This window comes from Tamandua tetradactyla, chromosome 6 (assembly GCF_023851605.1).
Source record: "Tamandua tetradactyla isolate mTamTet1 chromosome 6, mTamTet1.pri, whole genome shotgun sequence".
Taxonomy (NCBI): Eukaryota; Metazoa; Chordata; class Mammalia; order Pilosa; family Myrmecophagidae; genus Tamandua; species Tamandua tetradactyla.
Window position 1 is genome coordinate 5,800,235 of NC_135332.1, and position 22,453 is coordinate 5,822,687.

The 22,453-nt window shown below is 35.5% G+C and overlaps 1 protein-coding gene across 1 annotated transcript in view; it reads right to left on the minus strand.

Annotated features, from left to right (window-relative positions):
* Positions 1-1,440: 1,440 nt before the first annotated feature.
* SMURF2 (SMAD specific E3 ubiquitin protein ligase 2) overlaps positions 1,441-22,453 on the minus strand; it is a 152,153-nt gene continuing 131,140 nt past the window's right edge. The window contains exons 13-19 of the mRNA XM_077163594.1: positions 20,191-20,305; positions 18,022-18,200; positions 16,393-16,530; positions 9,172-9,292; positions 6,969-7,170; positions 5,523-5,598; positions 1,441-5,203 (exon numbers count right to left, since the gene is read on the minus strand). Of these exons, the coding sequence (XP_077019709.1) occupies positions 5,104-5,203; positions 5,523-5,598; positions 6,969-7,170; positions 9,172-9,292; positions 16,393-16,530; positions 18,022-18,200; positions 20,191-20,305 (931 nt within the window). The 3' untranslated portion in view covers positions 1,441-5,103. The remainder of the gene's footprint in view (positions 5,204-5,522; positions 5,599-6,968; positions 7,171-9,171; positions 9,293-16,392; positions 16,531-18,021; positions 18,201-20,190; positions 20,306-22,453) is intronic.

Consider the following 22,453-nt stretch of genomic DNA (forward strand, 5'->3'; position numbering starts at 1 on the left):
ACCAGTGCTGAAGCCAGCCAGAAGAATAAAAAGAACCATTAGCGAATGAGCCTAAAGGTGTTGGGGAAATTTATTTGCAATTGAAAGAGGCAACACAGTAAAAACAGTTGGGGAAGGTCTACAATGGAAAGACACAAAGGCAAGGCACAAGATGGTATCATTAAGAGATATGGATAGGACTGAATGACCCTCCTTTGGTTAATCTGAAATTGGGGCTCAAAACTGCAGATTATAGAGGAATCTGTCAAATCCCAAATCCAAACGTGCTGAAAACCTGTTTTATCTGGCATGAGGTATTCAAACCATCATTCAGTTGATTTGATTGAGAGATGTGAGCAGTTTCTTCTTGTCCTAAAAAACAAACTGCCTTTAAAACTTTGTCTGTCTAGTGCTTGAGTGATTGAAATTTATATCTCATTATTTTCTTGCAATGGTTCTCTCCCTTTTTGCCATGCCAGCATCGCCATCTTTAGGAGGAGTGAGTGAATTGAACAATTGATTCACAAATACCCTCTTACCTTCACTTCCAACTGCTGGGCTGAAAGAGGACATCTTAGAAGGGTCCCTCTGCCTGTCCACCCACTGCTACAGTGCTTCTCTGCTTCCTACACTTTTAAAACACTCAGTGGGAGACAGAAATGAGGTTTACGGTTCATTAGAGACTAAATGATGCCCTAGGAAAATCCCAGCACAAATATCCATCTAAGATATGCTAATTGGCAGGCTGAGCGCATAATCTTGAAAATACAGCCTCTTCTCCCCAAGGTAATGAGGTGGCAGTATGGCTGGCAATGCAGTAATGAACACAATCACGAGGAAGGTGCTTCCCTGCCCTAACTGGCAGCATTGCCTCCTGATTTGAGGTGTCCCACACAGGGAGAGGCAAAACCAGTTTTTTAAAAAAACCAAGTCTGGAATTCAGAGCTTGCTGAAATAGGATATGTAATAGAATAAAATTTAATTGCATGTGATGTGTAAGTGAAATCTAGTTTATCTACTTTGCTAAGCATGTTAATGTAGGAAAGTAACCCTTTCTCTGGCACAACTACCTCCTTTCTCCTGTTACTAGGTTCTTATACATTTACTAGGATTAGCCTGTGGGTTTATAAAGTATAAATAAATGCAGTGGGTAAAATGGTTAGCCTTCATTATAATGATGGACAAACTTTTCAGTCACCACAACAGCAGAAAAATTCCTGGGTGTAGTTAAAAACTTTTGGGGCAATTTATAGATATTATAATACTAAAATCCTTCGTGTTCTTAGATAACCAGTAAAGATGGCAATGTGAGACAAAGTAAAAACAATTTTCAAAAGGATATAAAAGATGGCCATCGAACCTACTTTTTAAACTTTTAACACACTGCTACTACATATGGCCTATGCTGTATAGAGATTTACCCAGACCATGTTCTGGATGAAAAAACATACTCTAGTAATACCTTCTTTTACCCTTTACTGGAGTTTTTTTTTTTTTTGGCTGGATTCTTATCCATTGTCATTTATAGAGAGAGACAGAAACCTTAAAGTCCATCACTTCTTCAAAAAAGAAAAAGTCTCCTTTTCATTTTAAGGATTTGGCTGCTCAGCACCAACATAGGAATGGCAAATATGGAGTCCTTGGATCATATCTCTGCCCCCCACAACCCTGACACTGTTCTAGGCCAGGAACACTCTTAGCCACTAAGCCTGGCCAACCATCTAAGTGCACCTCCACACAGCTTCCAAACAACTACTGCCAACTGATCAAGTTACCTCAAAGGTAGAAACAAGCCCATTCCCTGCTCTGCCCAGAGACAGAAAGGAGGCGAGTCCTGAGTTCTCTGAAGCTCTGCAGACAAAAGGTATCAACTAAAGAAGGTATGTATTGTTGTTCTTGTACTTATTTTATGGATATGTTGTCACAACTTTTTTCTAAACAATGCATTAAAAACAATATTCTTTAAAAACTTTGATGCTGTGACAGTGCAAACAGCAATCATTTTATTGCTCAACTTCGGCAAATACAGTTAATTTTTAAAAGCCATTTATACAGATGTTATTGATAAAGCTCATGTAACAACTGAGTGAAAATACAAAGAATACCAAAGCTAAAACACTCTGTAATAAATACAAATAAATGAAAATGATAAAACTTTGCTTTTAAAGTCAGTTTGAGAAAAGGAAGGATATTACATTTAAGTGAACTAATTACATCTAAAAACAAAACAACTCAGCACTTGGTACAATCATCATCCTAACATAAGAATGTTCAACACCACAAATGGCACCTGTTGACTGCATGGTGCACCTAAAAAAAAACAGAAGAAGAGAAGCTGCTCTGCCAAGCTATGAGGATGGCTGGAACAATCTCTGACCTCCATCATTGCAACCAGTTCAATGCACCAGAAGTCCAAAGCAGATTTAGTGTTGTAAATAAAACAAATTACATTGTTTTTAAAAGAAGAATGGAAACTTGTGCTCTGGACTGTAAATACAAAAAAAGAAAGGACTTGGTAAAAATAAACCAATTCAGGGCAACAAACTATGTGCATAACAAAGTGTACACTATACAAAGCACTAAAAAACTCTTTACACCAAAAGATAAGACCTGCGGAAACAAAATTCACCTCTGTACTGCATTATGAGCTCTACAAATAATCACTATTCAGAATTAAGCATTCATGTTGGAAAGGCAGTAGTACAGAAATGTGATGTCATGTATCTGAAATAAGACAACTAGATGATGGATAAGACAAAAAAGGGATGTGTGGAAATAAATATTCACATTCAACATGAGGTGCAAGTTCAAGGTTCAATGACACATGGGGGTTTTGTTTGCTTAGCACCTGTTTGGAAGTAATCAGGTAATTTAATTTGGAAATCTAAATCTAAATCATTGTTTTTTAAATAAATCATGTGATAACCATAGTCTGATACCAAGGATAAGTTCTTTAAAGCTCTATTAAAGAAATCATCATCATAGAGGTAAAAAGGCACTCAAAAAGCGATGGGTGTTTGCCTGCTTTATACTGTACATTAAAACAACTGATTATAGCATTTCATCATTACTATATTTGTTATGGTTTCTATAGAATGTTCACCATGTACTTTCTGCTAACAGATTTTTAAGAAGAGGCACAACTACAAACTGCACATGTGCTTTCATATGAAGAGCTAGATGGACCTGCAACTAATAAAGCACTATTGCAAAACTGAAAATTACTAGTGATCACATAGTATAGAAACCATTTCTATACAGTTCAAGATTGTTCCTAGCCTACTAAGAATGCAATAGGAAAAACACGAAGTGTTTGGGAAGAAAATGGTTGACATAAGCATATTACTACTGCACAATATGACTGACCAGCTTACTTGTAGCAGTCAAAAAGCAGGAAAATCTCCACCTCTTTTATCTGTCCACACCCGAAAAAGTGTACTTGAAATCCCAATAGAAAAGAGGGAAAAAAGTTGGAGCTGCTCTGGGGTGGGGGAGGGGAGGGGAGGGGGATTAGAGGCCCCTGCTCAAATACCAACTCCTGTCTCTTCCTTCTTAAACCATTACTCCTGAGATACCTCTGAAGAACCTTTTGGCTCCCAAGAACACAGTCTGAAAACCACTCATCACGAGAAACACCACCAAGAGCCTATTTACTTGGCCATTATAACCAGCAAAATATTAACAATTTGCCATCAGATTTTGCTATTCTGGATTATTTCATATTAATAAAAAAACAAAGAACAGTGCAGGTTTCTGATGGTTGAGTTTTAAAATCCACCCGTGATTTCAGGCTTTTCCAATCCCTCACTCCAGAGTTTGGTTGCCTTCTGGATCATGCAACATGCTAAACACCTTGAAAGCTAAATCTGGACATTACAAAATCAGATGAGCTTCAATACACCAAGGGAACTGGGATTTCCGTACTTCCAAAATGAACTGTTCATTTTTTAAATAATTTATACCTAGATTTAGAATTATTGTTCTTTTTAATAATCACATCCCTCACGCCCACCATCGCCACGACCACCCACTTCATTTTGTTGGGAAAAGCAGGCCTTTTTCTAAGTTTCCTCAATAACGTTTAGAGCAAATTTTTCTGTTAAAAAAAATTTAGAGAATTAAAGTCATGAGGAGCTAATAAACAAAGACTCAGGATGATTTACTCTATAGAAATGTACATTATAATAAAAATATGTTAGGTGCACTTGTCAGGAGGAGACTTTGGTTTATAGAAATAGTATATAAAAAAGACAAGCCGACCCAGCAAAAGAATGAAAATCCCATCCCATCTACATGATTTTACAGCTGAGAAGTTGTAAAAATGTAGTATTTCCATTTTAGATGAAAATCCAAAATACCTGATCATACTGATTCAAGATAAGCATTTGGATTTTTTTAAGTGTCTTAAAAACAGGGTATCCGGAAACATCTTATTGCATCAAATAACCTAATCTAAGTTTAGACTAAGTGGTTGTATTAGGAATTTGACAACCAAAATTATATAGCTGTATTCCAGGAAATTCATGCTTGAAAAATATTAAAAGACTCAGGCTAGGTTGAAACATATGCAAAATATAATGCTTTGCTATAGGAAAATGCAATTAATATGTAAGTGGTTTATTTTAAAGATAATGATTCTTGTAGCCAATTTTTTACAAAGTTAGAATAATCCAAAATAATTTTATTTTATTTTTTTTACAAAGAAAAGTACAGAAGCTGTTCCAAATCATGTATTCAATCAAAATAAAATATAACTTGTACCGACTGCTGAAGTTGTCTTGATGTTTGAAAGACTTGAAATCTGTGAAGCAATTTGAATAGATTACTTTTTATAAAAATAATAGTAGTCTTTAAGTGTAGAATACTGCCTAACTCTGGAAATTTAGGAAAAGTCAGCATTCTTTAGGTTCAAGATATTAATTTTAAATAGCAGCTGAATATGGCCTCATGGCAAAGCATAAAGACCTCTTTTCTTGAAAAGGAATTTCAAAACTGTCCTTTCCCCTCACAGTGTCCTAAAATTTAAAAAGGGGGGGGCATTTTCCTGTATTTCAGCATTCCTTGAAGTTGCTGAAAGGAGGCTGTCCGTCAGGGGTATAAATAGAGTCCTGGGTAAGAAGTGTGTCATTCCACAGCAAATCCACATGTTTCTTCAATGGCTGTTAGCAGCTTTTCATACAACTTTTCATAGCTTTCATAGGGCGGAATGTCTATTCGATTGAAGCTGTGAATAAGCAAATCAGATATACACAGTTCATTTCTGGCAAATAAACTGGCCTAGGAAAGTTATACTAATACAGCCAACAAACACCTCTCTTTTACACAAAAATTTAACAGAAAAAGATTATATTTCTCGAAAATAGATATTACCCCCTTTGGGATTCTTCCATCAATTTCTGAATAATAATGTTTAAATTGCTTTTTAAAAGTTGCTTAGCATTCCTTTTAAAGATCCATTTAATAGTAAGAATTAACAAAAGGTAAATCTATTTAAAACTACCACCTATATGGAACAGGAAAAGAATAAAACAAAAATAACTTACCAAGTGTGAGCTTTTGGCAGGTTGTTAGTGCAGGCATCAATCTGGTGTATTGTAAAGAGACGTGGGCCTGCAGCACCTGCAAAAGAAATAAATATGGGACAAATCACTGCAGGTGTGTTTCACAATCTTATAATAAAACTGTTTCATAAACCACAGGGTAAAGGGATAGAAAAATGCTGATGAAACCACACCAGCCACCAAAGGGGCAGCAGGAAAAAATCTGTGCTTTGAAAATGGGAATTGTCCTTGGATAAGGCTGCATTCCTTAAAAGACTAGCATTTCAGTTTGAGGAAAAATTCAGGATTGAAATCCCTTTGCCAACTTTTATCTTCTAACAGAAAATCAACTGTTCCAAAAGTATGAGATGGAAAGTAGGCTGATCCAAGAAAAAGCATGATACACATATTTTTTTATTCCAAGAATCATCAGATTTGAAAAGGTGACAACCTAATGCAAAGTTAGGTTTCATGACTCAAACTGTACTCAGAGTGAAAGATGAGCAATCTACAGAATAAATTTCAGTTAACACAGACATCTCATATACAAATGTATGCAAGAGAAACATTGTGGTTAGTCGGAAAATGATGAGTGCCCAAACAGGGACTAAACACACCACCCAGAATGTTTTTCCCTGTGGACTGACAACGTATGTAGCGCAGGGAGCACTGTTGGTTATGTACCAGTCTTTGCTCTGTATAGCCTCAGTCATTAGCAGCAGCAGGAGCAACAGCAACTTTAAAAAAGAAAGGTCTTAAGAGATAAAATGAAACGCCACAATTATTAGCAACATTAGCTTATTCCACAGAAACTAGTTCTTAAAAATGGAATATGGCTCTAAATAAATAGTTTGATGCCACGCAATAATAAAAGTGCTTCTGGGGTTGCATGGGAGGTTCAGTAGTAGAATGCTCACCTTTCATATGGGAGACCCAGGTTCGATTCGTGGACCATGCACACTGCACCTCCCCCCCCCAAAAGCTTCTGACCGAAAAGATGATGTCCTGACTCATGGTGGCCCTTCCCATTAAAAGGAAAGGAGGGGAAAAAAGAAAAAAAAAGAGAAGCATCCCAGATGGCTAAATGTTTTGCTAGGTTGAGATGTGTACATGTAAGTGGATGGATTTCCCCTAACAGATGTGCAAAAGAGTTTTTAAAAAGTGATCAGAAAACAAAAGGCAAGCATACCCCCATAAATTCTCTAACTGCAGCACTTACTACAATCAGAGAACCCCAGCAGAAAAGGCTCCTGGAAGGGGATCGAGGGTAAGGAAGGAGAAGAAGATATTAAAGATATGAGAGTTACAGATAAGAAATAGAGTGAGAAGAGAATCTGTTTTTAAGCACATGGCTCGTAAAGCCATCTGCAAGCTATTGATATAAGTAAAATATTGACCCCCACTGACTCTCTGATGCCATAGTATCTGTCTATGCTTTGACTTTTTTACCTTGTAAAGCTTTGAAGCCCTGCAGAGGCACTCTAGAAGATCCTGTCACAAACTGAAGTAACCGTGCTCGTCGCTCTTCATCAAAAAACTCCACAGCTTTCCAGAACCACTTTACAATATTGCTGTCTGGTGTACAGTGTTTTAACCGGGTGTTTACCTTCCAGTCATTAACATCTATCTTTCCAAGTCCACAGATAATGAGCTGTTAAAATGTTGCACAAATAATGAGCCAGTGATTAACCACAGTTATTCCAAAAACTCCTCAGAATAGAACTTTAAATTTACAGTGTTGGCTCTCATGTGGTGAATCTTAATCAAAGGTGCACGTGAGAATCATCTGGAAAGATTTTCTAAATACACACACCAGGTCCCATGGTCAGGGATTTAAACTCTGAGTTTGGGGTGATATTCAAGATTTGTATTTTAAAAAGCTCACAGATACCTACTACTCTTGGCAGGTTTCCTACTCAAGAGTTTCAGAACCACCATTATGATGTTACAAGCTGAATAGAATAACTAAAGTTCTAGAATTTCATTACAGAATACTAAAAATTTAAAAATAATAAATGGACATAAACTGAGACCCAGAAGGCAGTCTATGTGCCTTCTTTAGACTTGCAGCATGTTATGCTAGTTTTAACTGTCATTAGCTTGGTGATTGGAGCCAATTCTATTCACTTCCCCTGGCCAGCTTTCTCTGCCGTAAGAATGGCAGTAACATCCATTTCACTATGTCCTGTGAAAGCACCCACTTGAGTGCACAGACCCTCAAGAAACATGTTAAATAAATGAGTCAATACAATCTGCTAGAAAACCTTAAAATCATATCCAAGTACCAAGTATGTGAATGCACTGACAGAGGGCACTGCTTGGCACCCTGATGCAGAGTCATTATAGATGAACCATATCAAATATTTATGACACTATTAATACATCTCCTTAGAGCCTAAGACATCTTTTTAACATGTTTATATTATAACAGTGCATTATGACAGTGTATAGTATCAAACATAATGTAACTTGCAAATCCAAGATTTTATAATCAACTCTCTTAATCCAGTATAACACTAAAATGATTTATGTATTTTTCATAAAAATTTTAATTATTTCATTAGCAGCAGGAACTAGATAATAAACCCTAACCATACTGAATAACATCTACAGCAAAGCTTCTACAAGGTTCTGATTACTGAATCAAAACCACACTGAGGTATTTATAACACCAAAGATATATTCTAAATTCTTTTCTTCTGAGGAGTGACAACTATAAGGCCAAATTCCTCATTCATGTATAAACAGATGAAAATGCATTTATATTTCAACTTTATTGCTATTCCTGCTAGGTTTTCCTCCTCTCCCTCCTGATTACTTCCTTCTGGCCATTTCACTATTGAATAATTCAGTCAGAAAAGAAAAGGGGGGTGATACTGAGTCAAGCCCATCGTTTTAGATTTTTATATTAACAGGTCTATTAGATTTACTTAGAAAGGAGACAGGAGTTAACAAATAAAATCTTGTTTGATATTATTTGTAGATTTCAAATATTCATGCTACCCCTAATCACTAATTAAATTTGGGGAATTTGGTAGAATAAAACCTCATTATGTTTTCAAGCTAGTTCAGTGGAAATTCAGATGTATTTATTAAAGGTCTTTATACAATCAGACCTGACGTCCTCTAAGGACCAGTTTTAAGAGAAACCAAATAAGTAAGCTGACTTAGAAAGTTAGTTTATGAATGTTTGTAAAGAGTCTAAGAATGTTTAGATACAGTTTATGCTAAATGTTTTATTTCCTCTCTGATCTTATCTATGAAATGTTTTCTTGCAAAGCTTAGTGGACAGCAATTTAGCCTAGGCACTTATCCAAATAAACTTCAGTATAATGAAGACCAGTTAGTAAAGATTTATTTAACTAGGGAATAATAAACTACTGGAAGAATGTGCACAAAAGACATGAAATCTGTTTAAAACAAGAAAGGACAATATGGAAAAATAAATGAAGCATATTCACAATGTAAGGTTATTACTCATAGAACTTTTACACCATGAAAGACTTTCTCTGTGCATAAGATTTCTCACAGGACTGCATCACAAAACTTCAAAAGCACCAGAAAGACTATGTTCCTCTAAAACTAAGTTAACAGAGTAATTCTCAACCTTTCCTTGTTATACCAGATGATGTCACAAGATTAATGCACTGACCTCTAACTCCTTCTCATCAAATGTCTTCAGCAGATGCTGTGGAATTACTTCATTAAATCCCTTCTGCAGAGCCAGGAACTGCGCTTCAATGCCTCGTAAAAATCTCCAGTTCACATACAGCCTGGTAAAATTGGGCAGGGATTTCAGATGAGCACATATATTCATATTTAGTAATTATCACAAACCTCTCGCAAATTGCAATGAACAAATACTCAGCATTAAGAATTTAGTCAAGTCTTAAAAGCATCTAAGATTAGTGGGTATAGAAGGATCCGAGCTGTTGTTAGCATTCAACTGACAAAAGCAACTTTTCAAATCAGAAACTTCCAGTAAACTGAAAGTCTGATAGAGTTTAGATGGGTCTGAATACAAACATACTACAAAGCATCAGGTCAAAATGTTTCTAAACATATACTCTACAAGCCAATAACCAGAGTAAAGGAGTCCATTCAACCAAAAATGACTGTTTTTCTGATTTTACTTGAAAATATAATCTTATATTTGGGGTTGGAAGAAGATGGAGAAAAGGAGGTAAACAGAATCTTTATATTCAAAATGGGAAGAAAAGGTAAAAGCCAATTTAGCACTTTTGATTAGCCACTCAAATGCTTCTTGGAGGTTTTAAAAACTCTGGAAGATGTAACTTTACCAACAAAAATACACTAAACTACACCTACTATCTAACTTTACTTATTCTTTTGACGTGAACTTATAAATTATAAGTGAATTGCTTTTATTTATCTTTCTACCCAGGAAAACATCTCCATTTCACACATCTTGGTACTATTTATCTTCCTAGTTTGCCACCAACCTTTCCTTTTTCAAACTTGAACAAGCAGTTCTCTACTTAAATAAATTAACATTATACTCCTTGAGTGACCAAGTTTTTGTTTGCTAGTTTAAGGGGATAACAAAACTGCACATCTATAGAAAGCTTTTCTTGTTTTAATCTCAAAACTGAAGTGGGCCAGGGATTAATACTGTGTTTTATAAACATGAAGGAATCCTGGATAGTGGGACCCAAGACTTGAGTACTACCCACTAGATCCTGAGGGACACAGGAAATCCCCATTCTTTTATTTTTTAATAGGAAAGTAGTACCTATTTGTTGTAGATACACACACACACACACACACACAAAGAAAAATTAAACAAATATTAATATAGAATAAAACATGAAAGTACGTTTTCTGACCCTTCTCTGCCCCACCTCCCTATCATACCACCTCTGTTCCCCTATCTGAGGCAAATCCTTTATTTGATATGTAGTCTTCCTGAACATTCTCCGTTTAATGGTAAAACAACATACACACAAATAGAGACTTTGTTCCTACATAAGTCTTGATTTTAAATTTGAAAGTTTATACAGTCTCTCTTTTAAATATATGCATATTTTTTAACTACTGCAAAGGTATGAATCTCGTACAAAGAGCCTGTAAGTTCGGGGTATAGGAAGAAAAATGCTATGGGCTATGTTTAACAGGAAAACATCAACAGTATCACAGCAACACCAGGGGTAAATAACGGGGGGAGGGACAGGAGTTAAAGGCAAGTTTGGATTTTCTATTTGGTGAAGGTGTTTTTATTGGTTATCTTTCTCTTGGGAACAATGAAATTATCTACAGTTGAGAGTGTTGATGGACTGCTGACTTTGGACATTATATATGATGCCCAATGAATGGAAGTCGCTGAAAGATGCGCTGACTGAGAAGTAGATTGGCAAATGATGGTGTGTATACATATAATCAAATATTGACTGCTACAAGAAGGAATAAAGTTGTGAGGCTAGCAACATTGTGAATTAACCTGTGGGACATTTGGTGAGGCAAAATAAGCCAGAAACAGAAGAGCAAATATTGTATGATCTCATTTAGAAAATACTAATAAGAAAACAGGGAGCTAGATTGTAAGCTCTCACAGCAGTCACATTCAGTCCAGAGTGGTGTAATTGTGATTTCTGGATTTTGAGAGGCTCTTTCATATATGTATAACCTGGTATTTAGAGATAAGAATGAAACTGATCAGGTTAGTATTAAGGTAATTCAGAATATAGGGGTTAAGGAATACAATGTCTGTATTTTAGAACCTCATCTACTCTTTGAGACGAAAGGAGGAAAGGTTTATTTTGTCCAGAACCTAAATTTTCTGTAGTATATAACCTAACTCAACCTGTCTGAATGGATCATTTAAATAATCTAAACACAGGAAGCGCAAAATAAGAATGAGAGCCTTTAATCCTGTATAGTTTAATGTAAAGCCTGGATACATCCCAGAGTATATTAAGCAGACAATCAAAAAGTATTGATTGTCTTTTTGTGAGGACAAAGTGAGGATCCATATCTCACATCCTAAACAAAAATTAACTCAAAATGGACCAAAGACCTAAACATTAGATCTAAGATCATAAAACTTTTAGATGAAAATGTAGGGAAATATCTCATAAATCTTATAATAGGAGGCACTTTCCTAGATCTTACACCCAAAGGAAGAGCATTGAAGAAAGAAATAGATAAATGAGAACTCCTCAAAATTAAACACTTTTGTGCATCAAAGAACTCTGTCAAGAAAGTAAAAAGACAGCCTACACAATGGGAGACAGTATTTGGAAACGACGTATCAGATAAGGGTCTAGTATCCAGAATATATAAAGAGATTGTTCAACTCAACAACAAAAAGACAAACAACCAAATTGCAAAATGAGCAACAGACATGAACAGATACTTCTCAGAAGAGGAAATATAAATGGCTAAAAGGCACATGAAAAGATGTTCAACTTCCCTGAATATTAGGGAAATACAAATCAAGACCACAATAAGATATCATCTCACACCCACCAGAATGGCTACTATCAATAAAACAGAAAAGGACAAGTGCTGGAGAGGATGTGGAGAAAGACGCACACTAAACCACTGTTAAATGTTTAAGTGTCAAATATTGTACAACCACTGTGGAAGGCAGTCTGGCGTTTCCTCAGGAAGCTAAGTACAGAACTGCCATATGATTGGCAACACCATTACTAGGTATCTATTTCGAGGACATGAGGGCAAGGACACAAATGGACATTTGTACATCAATGTTTACAACAGCATTATTTACAGTTGTGAAGAGATGGAAACAGCCCAAATGTCCATCAACAGATGAGTGGCTAAACAAGCTGTGGTATATACATATGATGGAATATTATGCAGCTGTAAGACAGAATAAAGTCATGAAGCATGTACCAACATGGACAGACCTTAAGGACATTATGCTGAGTGAGATTAGCCAGAAACAAAAGGACAAACACTGTGTGGTCTCACTGATAAGAACTAACATTAATGAATGAGCTGGGAGAATTTCAGTTAAAAACAGAGTCCATCAAGAGATAGAAATAGGATAGATATTGGGTAATTGGAGCTGATGGGACAGATTGTGCAACAGGACTGATTGTAAAAATTCAGAAATGGATAGCACAACACTACCTAACTGTAATACAATAATGTTAGTACACTTTAAGCTGAATGTGAGAATGATAGAGGGAGGAGGGCTTGGGGCACAAACAAGATCAGAAGGAAAGAGGATAAAGACTGAGATGGTATAATCTAGGCATGCTTAGAGTATACAATGATAGTAACTAAATATACATATTTTTAAAATGTTTTTGCATGAGGAACAAAGGAATGTCGATATTGCAGGGTTTTGAAAACATGATAATTCATATTTTAAAACTTTAACTTATGTGTGAGACTAAAGCAAAAAAATGTTTATTTGGTACAAAATCTATATTTTGACTAGTGCCATCTCCTAATATAACTTATATGGACAGTTTAACTGAATACCATCAGTACACGGAACCTTGAGTAGGGCATGAGAGTTTGTAGGTTTGTCCAAAGTGATGCCCCGATGAATCCCAGGAGTGATTTGAACAGTGAAGAAAAAAATATTTGCAAAGTCCCCTTGGGGGAATGGTGAGAAAGAGGAAAAACTGAACTTCCCCATATGGAGAAGGTTGATATTCTCATAAGCAGTGAGGACAACAAAACCAATAGGCCGAACCCTCAATCTTGGGGTTTGTTCATATGACACATATTCCTGCAAAGGATACGCTAAGCCTACTTAAAATTAGACCTAAGAGTCACCCCCAGAGACCCTCTTTTGTTACTCAGCTGTGGCCTATCTCTCAGCCAACAAGGCAAGTAAACTCACTGCCCTTCACCTATCTACATGGGACATGACTCCCAGTGGTGTAAACCTCCCTGGCAGCATGGGACAGAAATCCTAGAACGAGCTGGGACTCAGCATCAAGGGACTGAGAAAACCTTCTCGATTGAAAGGGGGAAGAGAGAAATGAGATGAAATAAAGTGTCAATGGCTGAGAGATTTCAAAGAAGAGTCGAGAGGTTATTCTGGAGGTTATTCTTATGCATTATATAGATAACCCCTTTTTAGTTTAAGGTATATTAGAGAGAAGTGCCTGAAACTGTAGACCTGTGTTCCAGTAGCCATGTATACCATGTTTCTTTAAGATGATTGTATAATGATACAGCTTTTGCAAGTGATTGTGTGATTGTGAAAACCTTGTTCTGATGCTTCTTTTATCTACAGTATGTACAAATTAGTAAAAAAATGGATTAAAAATAAATAAATAATAGAGGGAACAAATGTTAAAATAAATTTGGTAGACGGAAATACTAGTGGTCAATGAGAGCGAGGAGTAAGGAATATAGTATGTATGAGTTTTTTCTTTTTATTTCTTTTTCTGGAATGATGTAAATGTTCTGAGAAATGATCATGTTGATGAATATACAACTATGTGATGATACTGTGAGCCACTGATTGTACACCAAGTATGGAATGTTCGTATGTTAAGAATGTTCGTGTTATATGTTGATTGATTTTTTTAATAAAAATTAAAAAAAAAAAGTATCAGCAACGTCCCTTGAGGGATGGGAGAAATAATACGGAACTATTAAACTTGACCACCAGGGAAAACTGTGATACTGTGTCAAACATTAGGGACACCCAAATCAATAGGCCAAGCCCTTGATTTTGAGGTTTGCTGTTGTGAAGCTTAGGTAGTATATTGCAGAGAAAATTAGCTTACCTATGGGTATGCCTAAGAGTTACCTCCGGAGGACCTCTTTTGTTGCTGTGATGTGGCCTCACTCTCTCTAAGCCAATTCTGAAAGTGAAATCATTCATTGCCCTGCCCACTACATGGTATATGACATCCAGGGGTGAAAATCTCCCTGGCAGCATGGGAAATGACCCCCAGGGATGAGCCTGGCCCTGTCACCAAGGGATCAACAATGCAATCCTGATCAAAATGGGGAAAATAAGTTTAACAAATAGGGTATCTGTGGCTGAGTGAATTCAAATAAAGTTGAAAGTCTATTCTGGAGGTCACTGTTAGGCAACTGCTACCTATCATAGCTTGCCAACCCCCAACCAAAACCATTCCTGCCAATCCTAAAGAACACCTAGGGTGCTATATAAGATTCTATGAAGGTTCCATGCACTAGTGCAACTTTCCAGAAACCTATTAACTTCTAGATGGGTCCCTGGACTAGATAAGTCCTGAAATGCTAGTCTTTCCAAAACATCAACTAGTTTCATCTCCCTATTCCATATTATCAGCAGCCCCTTCTAACATGAAAAAGCTAAAATTGGCATAACCCAAATACCCCTTAAGAATGGGAGAAAAATCAAAAGTAATGGTGGGGTTATACAGAGAAGGTAGGGTTTAACAAATGAGTATGCTTGGTGAATCATTATATTGATATTTCTTTTAGTCTCCAATATCTTAAAGCAGCTAGAAGTAAAAGCCTAACATTGCAGAATTGTAACCCATACCAAACTCTGAAATCTGTTCCACAACTAATTGTTGTGATGTGCTTTGAAATTTATAGCCTTTTTGTATATATGTTATTTTTCACAAAAAAAGAAAAAGTCAACTGTGATGAGAAATGCATAGCTATATGGTAATATTGTGAACAACTGATGGTACATTTTGGATGATTACATGTATGTGACTATATATCAATAAATATATGCATAGTCTGTGAATGTACATATTTAGTCACTCTCCTCTAAAGCATTTTGGTGGTTTTCAGTTTCTTTGTTGAGTCATTTAATTGAACATCCTTATTCATATTTCTTTAATCACAAGGGTATTTCAGTAGAAAGAGATTCCTAGAAATAGAGTTGCTAGTTAAAAGGCATATACGTTTTACTTTTTGATAGCTGTTATCAAACTGCTTTCCAAAAAAAGCTGTAACAATTTGTTCACTCCTATCAAGACAGTATGAGATTAATAGACTTGATTTTTAAAATAGGAAAATTTTAGTAAGCTTTGGGACAATCTATACAGAAAAATATAGCATTCATGTTTCTGTGTACATGTTAAATTCAAACTCTAAATTTTGATTACCATAGTTCTATGTTAAGAAGATGTAGATATCATCAGCCAAACTGTCAAACCCAATAGTTCTAAACTCAATTAACAGGTCATTTTATAAAACTTCAAAAATATATTCTGATACTTCTCCCTTGGACTCAGAATGTACTCATTTAAAAATAGGCTGAGCACTAGAAATTCAGCCCTAAAGTACTGCTGTGTTATACTATGGTAGCTCTACCACAGATGGCCTAATGGACTATGCTTTGTACAGCCCTCCCACACTGAGTCTGGGCTGGCAAGTGACTCACTTTAACCAAAAGAATGCAGCAGGAATGACACTGGCCAGTTCCAGACTAAAACCTTCAAGAGAGGACTTCTGTACTCTGCAAAGCCAGCCATGCTATAAAGAAGTCTTCCTGGGAAGAGGCATGGGTAGAAGGAGAGGCTTCTGAGACCACATGGGGAGAACCAAGGAATCCAACCAACAATGAGAACTGAGGCTTCAGCTGGTGTAATCCCCTCCAGCTAGTCCAGCCAGCTGCCAGTCATTCAAGCCATCCTAGCTGAGACATCAGATGTGTAATTGCGAAGAGGCCATCTTAGTGTTTCAGCCCCAACAGTCATAACATGGAACAGCAATGTGCCATCACTGTTATTTCCTGTCCACCTTACTACCCCACACAACTGTGAGAAATGAAATGGTAGTTGTTTAAAGACAATAATTTCTGAGCTAGCCTATTTTGTAGCAATAGGTAACATTACCTAAATACTTAAAGGGTTTTCCATATTGCCATTCTAGAACATTTAAAAATTCCCAGCCTTGATAACGTAAAAGTTTTTACCTGACATATTCTTTTTTATTTTCCTCAGTAACAGGGATACTTTTGCCATTTGGTTTAAGTTCATGCTGAATGATTTCACCATATGCATTATGTTCAACACAGAAGGTATGGTCCAAGACACCTGTAATATCATTCTCACTAGAAAGGAAAGAAGAGGAAAAGATACTTAACTAAAAATCCTAAAATATAGATTCTATAGGTGTATTAACAGGTAAACCAAAAATCTAAGTTTTATATGACAAATATAAGGCCAGATACTCTCACTAGTTCTTATGCTACCATACCACCTGAGTCTCTAGCAGGAAATATTTCAAAGAGTTTGAAATCTCATAAGCACTGGAAATATTTCATATTCTGAGTAATTAGAAAGAGCCTTGACCAAAGCTAGGGTTTATTAGAACCAACAAGCAAAATTCTAGTTACTTTGGTCAATCAGTTAATAGGGCCTACCTGAATCTGGATATCCTCCCAAGTTGTTGAATGCATTCATATACCCTATCTACTGCTTGTAAAAATAAGTATCCCCAGTAGATTATGTGTCTTCACAAATGAACAACCTCTCGCAAAACAACTAGTTCTTACAGATACCCTTTTAAAAGCATGGTTTCAACCACGTCATTAAATGCAGTGGCAGCAGGTATTTGCTTTTCTAACATATGCAGGACTGGAAAAGAACTTTATCATGTTGAATTAATCATTATAATTAGCACTTTTTAAAACTGGGTACACTAGGGGTTTTTTCTTTTAAAAATAGTAATGCTAACTTTAGCAAATTTAAAATATATAAGAAAGCAGTAGAAAGAAGAAAAGCTTTATATGGTCTTATCAAATAACTACTCAATATTTTCTCCGCATAGTTTTTATAAGTCAAGAACACATCGATTTTGTAACATATTTTCAAAACTCAGATTCTAACTATGATAGATACAAGATTCAATACAGTCCAGAGTGATGCCCCGATGAATCCCAGAGTGATTTGATCAGTGAGTGGAAAAGTATTTGCAAAGTCCCCTTCGGGGAATGGTGACAACGGGGAGAAATTCAACTTCCCCAAGTTGAATTCTTGATATTCTCACAAGCAGTGGGGACAACCAAAGCTATAGGCTGAGCCCCCAAGTCTTGGGGTTTGTTCATATGTAGTGGAGAGGCTGGTGGGAACTGCCTGAAAATGTAGAGCTGTGTTCCAGTAGCCCTGTTTCTTGAAGATGATTGTATAATGATACAGTTTTCACAATGTGTCTATGTGATTGTGAAAACCTTGTGTCTGATGCTCCTTTCATCTACCATGTTAACAGACGAGTAGAACATATGGAATAAAAATAAGTAATAGGAGGAACAAATGTTAAAATAAATTTAGTTTGAAATGCTAGTGATAAATGACAGCGAGGGGTAAGGGGTATGGTATGTATAATCTTTTTTTTTCTGTTATCGTTTTCTTTCTTTTTCGGTTGTCTTTTTATTTCTTTTTCTGAATTGATGCAAATGTTCTAAGAAATGATAAATATGCAACTATGTGATGATACTGAGAATTACTGATTATATATGTAGAATGAAATGATATGTTAATGTTTTTGTTTGTTCTTAATTTTTTAAATAAATAAATATTTTTTAAAAAGATTCAATACGCACAGGATCCACACTAAACTGTTATGAAGATCAGGATCAACTAACTCCATGTCATCCAAGGTAATTGACTTTCCCAGCAACTGTTTATAAAAAGGTAATGTGAAGCCACCGTCAATATAGTGTCCATGAAACACAGCCATTCCCATTATCCGTCCAACAAAGTGGAAATATGATAAATGCTCCTGAAATTGAAAAGAACTTATATAAATACTCAAGTTAGGAAACTTTAGGGCATTTTTTATTGAAAATTAAATATTTAAGCAAAGTTAATTTTTTTTATATCAAGTAGCAAATCTACACTCTGTTTTACAATTATCTAAATGGATAGCCTATCAAGGCTGAACAACATTCTCAAAGAGAATGTTTCCGCAGGACATGCTCAAGATTCTCTACCTCTATACAAAACAATAAATCACAAAAGTGTCACTGTCTCTCTCAGAGTATAGTTACTTATAAAATTTCCGTTACAACTAAGTCCAAACTATAGTACCACTGGCAACTTGATTAAATTACTAGCAGATTCCTGTTTTCTACCCCTCCTCTCACCTCATGCTGAGCCCTTCAGAACCTAGGTTCTGTTACAGCAGAAAGTTTTCAATCCTACAACTCCAGGCTTCGTTGACCTAGCCAGAAAATGAACCTCAATACACAATAGATTTAAGAGCACAAATTTGGTGTCAGACTTGGATTACAATCCTGATTCTGCCAATTACTAGCCATACATTCCTGGGCAAATTATTTAACCTATAGGATTAAATTTCTACATCTGGAAAAATAGAGATGACAACAGTATCTAAAAAGGGTCTTTGAAAGAATTAAAATAGGATGACAAAACCCAAGGCATGGTGCCTGGTGTTATGGTAAGCATTCAACAAATGTGAGTTGTTATTACTGCAGTGGCAGTAATGGGCTCCCCAAGTAGAACCTTCATCTAAAAATCTTCCTGTGATAAAGAACTTCTTGCAATGAAACTAATCATTTCTACCATCTTCAGGTTCATTTGTTCTTTCATGACAGATTATTTTCTTAGTTGGGTATTTGTATTTTTAAATGCTTTTATTTCTCTCTCTCTTTTTTTTTTTTATGCTGTATGGTGGGGGTCACATTTCGTCTTTTCCATGTGAATATCCCATTACTGCAACACCATTTGTTGAATTTTTGTTTGTTTGCTTGTTTGTTTTGGGGGAGGGGGGAGGGCATCGAACCTGGGTCTCCTGAATGGCAGGCAAGAATTCTACCACTGAACTACCCTTGCAACTCCTATTTCTCTATTTAATAAGTAATCTTTAGGCTTATCTTTAAAGCTTCCTTTTATCTTAGTCTTAAAAGTAGTTTTTATTCTTTTTTACAAGTAATACATGTTCACTACAAAATAGTCAGAAACCAGAAGAGAAAATAAAAATCATCAATCTAATAATACCTAGAAAAAACCACTGCCAATATATTATACTATGAAGCCTTTCAATATTTACACACATATATATTTACCAAAATTGTATCATACTAATTATGTAACCTTCTTTTCGCTTAACATATCATGAATGCCATCTTTATATGTTATTAACTATTATCCCATAATATATCATTTTAGTGGCCACATAGTGTGCCCTTGATAGAAAGATAATAGAAATAATGTAACAAAAAATTAACAACAGCTGCTAATTTTTGTTGAATGCTTAATAATATGCCAGGCACAAAATAAACTAAATGCTTAATATGCAAGGTCTTATTTAATTTGTCACAACTCCTCTCTGAAGTAACTAGTTATATTTATTATTATTAACAATGATGAAATTGAGGCTTCAGTCAAAGAACCTGCTTGCCCAAGGTGAGAAAGCTAGTAAAGGCAGGACCAGAATATGATACCATAGATCCACAATCTATGCTCTTAACCATTTGTATCATTCTGCTCCACGTCATAATTTAATCAACCCCCCTTTTATGGATCACAGTGTTGTTTCCAATTAGGGCCATGATAAACAATGATGCAATAAATATTTCTGTGCCCAAACTGTTGCACATACCCTTGGGAAAAAAAAAATCTAATAGAGGAACTGCTGAGTCAAAGGATATAACTAGAAGAAAGACAAGCAATTCCTAGGTATTAAACTACAGGGACATTTAAAGATGAAAAGCACAGTTAATTCACATCACCCTAACTATAAATCATACCGGATTAACTGCAGAATCAGGATTGATCTGCAATGTATAGATATCATCTCTTGAATACTGGAAAAGGCCATAATATGGATTCAACATTTCATGTGATAAGAGATACAACCATTCCCTAAAAAACAAGATATGAGAAAGGACTTTTTTGTTAATGAATACATTTTTATTTAGATATACCATTCTTTAATTATTTCAGCAAAGCACTTTTTAAATTAGTAAAACAAAGCACTACTTATATTAAGATCACACTGGCAAAATCTACCATGCCCAAAATACATGAAAATTCATGTTTTATTATACTGAAGTCACTTCTTACTCAACTTTGGGGTTGAATACATATATCTAAAGTATATTTTACTATACTTCAGCACCACTTTAGCACCACAGAGTATAAAGGTTATTATCTAGAAATACCAACTATTCATGAAATGCTGCAGCTGGTCAGTTACTTTTAATTGCTAAACAATTTTGTAATCCATGATAAATTTAAAATGACAGGAAGAATCTGGTTTTAGTTCAAAATCTCCATGTAATCCCCATTATCCTGGTCCGCTTGTACCGTGGCAGATTTATACTAGAGAGTATATATAGATATAAGATATATATATATATATCATTAATTTACTATCATTTTAAACAAGTGTGTGTTCTGTCATTGATGTTGCTTTAGTAAGTAAATTTCATCATCTTTTACTGCAAAAAAAAAAACCCTACGATATCACCATGATAAAAATATAAAAGGAAAGAGATTCCAAGATATCTGGTATAGGTACGGACAGACACAAACCAAGGCTGCATTCTTGGGTACGTTCCATGCCACATCTTGACGTCAAATGTACATCAATGTTCTAAAAACCTTGTAATAAATAGTATTATGGTCTCAAACTTATTAAATCCTTTATATTTTTCAAAGTATAAATGATAACTTGGGGGGGTGCACGGATAGTTCACTCATTAGAATGCCCGTCCTTCCTGTGGTCGACTTCGGCTCAATTTCCAGACCATGCACTCCCCACCCAAAAAAAGATAATGGGGTGTACAGATGGTTCAGTGGTAGAATGCTCGCCTTCCATGCAGGAGACCTGGGTTTGATACCCGGATAATGCACACCCCCACCCCAAAAAAGGGTAACTTGTTATCTATAACTTGCTGAAATAGAGAAAAAAATCACTAGTCTACTAGGATTTAGGAAATGCATTTCTAGTATCAATTCCTGTCATTCCTTAGGGAGAGTTATTTAAACGATATGTGCTGATATTATGGATTAAACAGATTGTATAATAGATTTTCAGCAAATGCAGTGGTATACTATTAACAACCAGTTAAGGAAAGGTTTAGGTTTCAAAAATGTATAATGAGGTGGAGTCTAAATAAAATAATTACCATTTATAAAAGACAAACTCTAGAGATTTAAAAAAGTGCCATCTTCACATAAGCAACCCTCCCAACATATATACACTCACTTGACATGTCTTGTATGCTTTTTGTGTACATTTATGTTTTAAAGAAAATCCAAACTTTTGTTTTGTTTCCCCAAGTGTTTTTAGAGCATGCATAAGAGCAGAACCCAACTGCTCTTGGGTACTATTACCAGATAAAGTTCAGAAAAAAGCAGCCCACTACCACATCCCATTTAGTTTGCCCAAACCCTGATAACAATAAGGTTAAAATAAAAAATAAAATAATAAAAATGACTACTTCCGTGACCTTTACAATATAGTTATAATAACACATGCCATCAGTAAATATTTAACATTTTTTCAACGACTGTGCAAAATCTAATTATGAGTAAATAATATGGATTCTACAGAAACTATTAAGTCCCAAATATGATATGTAAGATACCATTGCTGAAAATCCAAATTTAAGAAATCTTCCATTTTTAGGTAATAAAAAAGGTCACAGAATGGAAAAAAAAATCAGTGAACACAAGTAATAAACTTAACAACTATGGCATTAGTAGAAACACAAATTAACTTAAGTTGCTTTTACATGAAACAGGGCAGAGAAATATAATGGTCCTTGGAGCATTTCAATTCTGAAGCTATAATGTTTCAGTTACATTTATGTAAAGTACATCTTCACACCTGGAGAAAAAAAGTCAAATTGATTTATATGTGAACATGTGTGTGCTTTAAATTCAAATAATACTTGTTATGTGTTCTTTTCACCCATTTACACCCTATTTGGAAAAAAGGTTAAAATGGCAATGAAAGCAAAAGGTAAACACTATTTAGACTACATAATCAAGTATCAACATGAT